Genomic DNA, 3070 nt, shown 5'->3' on the forward strand with positions numbered 1-3070 from the left:
GGCATTTATATTTTAAATGTCAGACTCAGCTTGATAATATGGTTCTATTTCATGAATATTAAACCTATTCAGCTACTCACAGCAAGACGGTCCTGGGTTTGAGCCCAGCGGCTGACGGGGGCCTTTCAGTGTGGAGTTTTCCTGTTCTCCCCGTGTCTGTGTGGGTTTCCTCCGGGTGCTCTGGTTTCCCCCACAGCTCAAAGACATGCAGGTTAGGCTAATTGGTGGCTCTAAACTGACCGTGAGTGTGAATGGTTGTTTGTGTGTCTATGTGTTAGCCCTGCGATGGCCTGGCGACTTGTCCAGGGTGTACCCCGCCTCTCACCCATAGTCAGCTGGGATAGGCTCCCACTTGCCTGCAACCCTGTACAGGATAAAGCCTCACTCACAACCCGCCATAAGTGTTTTGGACACGCACGGGTCACAAGGTTTGGTAGCTCGAAGCTGTACCGCAGGGTCGCGATGAGCCCGGGGGAAAGTTTGGGGGTGGAGTACGGGCAAAGTACTTGTCAAGTACAGGTTGCATGCCAGACATCCTCGAGGTGTGGGGAAAATTGCACCATTAGCCCGTGGAAAGCGTATGTCTGATGCACGTGATCAGTGTGTGTTCAGAGCGTGTGACTTCCATTTTACCAGTTTCCTGCACTATGAGTTCGGGCCGCACTTGTGAAGCGTGTGTGACACGTGTGATTAGCACGTTACAATCACTCATAACTTGTGTGTGATGCAAGCCAGGAGTGGGTATAAAACCAGCATGTCTGCAGCATTCTGCATCTGTCTTTCGGCTGAAGAACATTGGATATTTTGTGGGAAAAATAAAAAAAAATTCAGTTTAAAGTTGAGAAAATGGGAAGAATGTGATGATGATGGTGGCAGCACCGGCGAGCCCTGCACGGACAGGGAGAAGTTTGCCTTCAAGCCGGCAGAAGGCACAGCAGCCTGCCAGAGGGATTTTCACAGGTAAATACACACGCTTTAAACATTCATTCAGTATCTATATGCTTATGTAATTAAGCTTATATATGCTGAATTTCTTCGCCCGTAGTTAGCTGGGATAGGCTACAGCTTGCCTGCGACCCTGTAGAACAGGATAAAGCGGCTACAGATAATGAGATGAGATGAGATGCTGAGTTTCATGTATGTTTCAGCTAACGACGGCCAGAAGTGAGGACATTGCAATCCCATCATCGCTGTCAGGCCATTGTGCCATGCTCAGTGATGAGGACAAGGACATCCCGACACCCCGTCCCACCACTCAGCAGGAGTCGGAGCAGGACAGCAGCTTGGAGTCAAAGTGTGTTTCAGTGCTCAAACTGTTGGGCTATTTAGTTGGGATTTTTTACAGTGTAATAAAATGCATTATTCCCTTATACTCATGTTTTATTATTTGACGTTTGCATGGAAAATTAGCATACACTCAAATAAAAACGGCAAATGAGGCAGTCTTTTTCCCTTCTACAATGCTACACACTACACGATCGGTTCCTTGGTTCCGCCCCAATATATATACCCAGAGTCTTGCCCCTCGTGTCGTGTGCAGGTCGCATGTGCTGTGTGCACACCACACATAGGGATAGAAAGTGAGATGAATTTCTGTTTTGCGGGCCGCACAAATAGCAAGTGTGGAATACTTGTTAAGTACTTCTGAGGCGCGTCACTCATACAATGACCGTGCCTCAATCGTGCCTCTTACTGTCATCACGAAAAGCCCCTACTAGCCGCGCTGCTGACTTGGTTCAGGTGTACAAAAGGAATACAGGTCTCATACGTAGTGTACGGGTTCTTGATTTGTCGCAAGACCTGTAGAACTTGCATGTGCAGAACCAAAAGTCTCCACGGGCAGTCTGCAACCTTCTACTGAGCTGAACACATGCAAGTGTCGCGCAAGTCTCAAGCATAATTTTGCCAAATTTTTTACAGTAGACGGCCCGTAGCAGCACGTACGGCGAGTTGAGAGTGAGTCTTAAGCGTCTACAGATAATGGATAGATGGATAAAGTTATTATAATAAAATATTAACTCTATAATATTGTATCATAGTAAATTATATATGCAACAAATTATAACTATAATAAATACTTAAGTGTGTAAAATGGGATAAAGATAATTAGTAAGCAGTGAATCAGAATGATCAGGGCTTTGTTTGTCTGTCCACAGCTGAGAAAGGTGGACTCCTCTCACAGATGTGTGTGTATTAGTGAGTTAGTGTGGTGTGTTTTCTCTCGTCCACAGTGTGTGTCATTGTGCTGTATCACATCCTCCCCCTCAGCACCTGCAGTCGCTCCCAGCTGCAGCAGTGCTTCTCTGTGCACTCTCACTGACCCAGGTTTTTGTACGACGCTCTAACACTGTGTGAACACCCAGCTACTACTGATATAATGGAAACTCTGACAGTAGTAATCTCCTGCATCTTCAGTCTGGACTCCACTGATGGTCAGAGTGAAGTCAGTATTCGATCCACTGCCGCTGAAACGAGCTGGAGTCCCTGACTGTAAGCTAGTAGCATAGTAGATCAGGAGTTTAGGAGCTTCTCCAGGTTTCTGCAGGTACCAGGCGAGATCGTTACCACCAGCCACTCTGCTACTGGTTCTACAGATGATGGTGACTGTGTTTCCTGGAGCAACAGTTTGCACTGAAGGAGTCTGAGTCACAGTCACCTGACCTCTGGATCCTGAAGAGAAACATAGATTGTGTTTGTAAGCTCTAAAGTGGTGTAGAATTCGTATGAAATGAAGTGTGTGAGGCTGTGAGTTGATGTTAAACTCTCACCTTGAGTCCAGAGGGCCAGTGTGCAGATGAAGACGCTGATCAAAGTCATGGTTGCTGTGGGTGAAGTTGCTGAGCAGCAGCTCTCAGTCATGAAGTGTTAAAGTCACAGGGCTATAAACACTCGCAGAGCACTGAAGCATGGACTGATAATGCAAAGTGTGTGTGTGTGTGTGTGTGTGTGTGTGTGTGTGTGTGTGTGTGTACTGCAGTGTGATGGAGGTTTTTGTACGACGGTTTCATTAGAATGTATCACTGTGGTGGACTTTTGGTGGAGGCTCCAAACTCATCGTGAACAGTAAGTG

General features: G+C 46.6%; 1 gene segment (V, D, J or C); it reads right to left on the bottom strand.

Annotated features, from left to right (window-relative positions):
- Positions 1-2326: 2326 nt before the first annotated feature.
- On the bottom strand, positions 2327-2825 carry LOC132870004 (immunoglobulin kappa variable 1D-13-like). The segment is given in 2 exon segments: positions 2327-2670; positions 2769-2825. Coding segments are annotated over 2 exon segments (378 nt in total).
- Between the last annotated feature and the right edge of the window lie 245 nt (positions 2826-3070).

Source organism: Neoarius graeffei, chromosome 21, assembly GCF_027579695.1.
Source record: "Neoarius graeffei isolate fNeoGra1 chromosome 21, fNeoGra1.pri, whole genome shotgun sequence".
NCBI classification, from domain to species: Eukaryota; Metazoa; Chordata; class Actinopteri; order Siluriformes; family Ariidae; genus Neoarius; species Neoarius graeffei.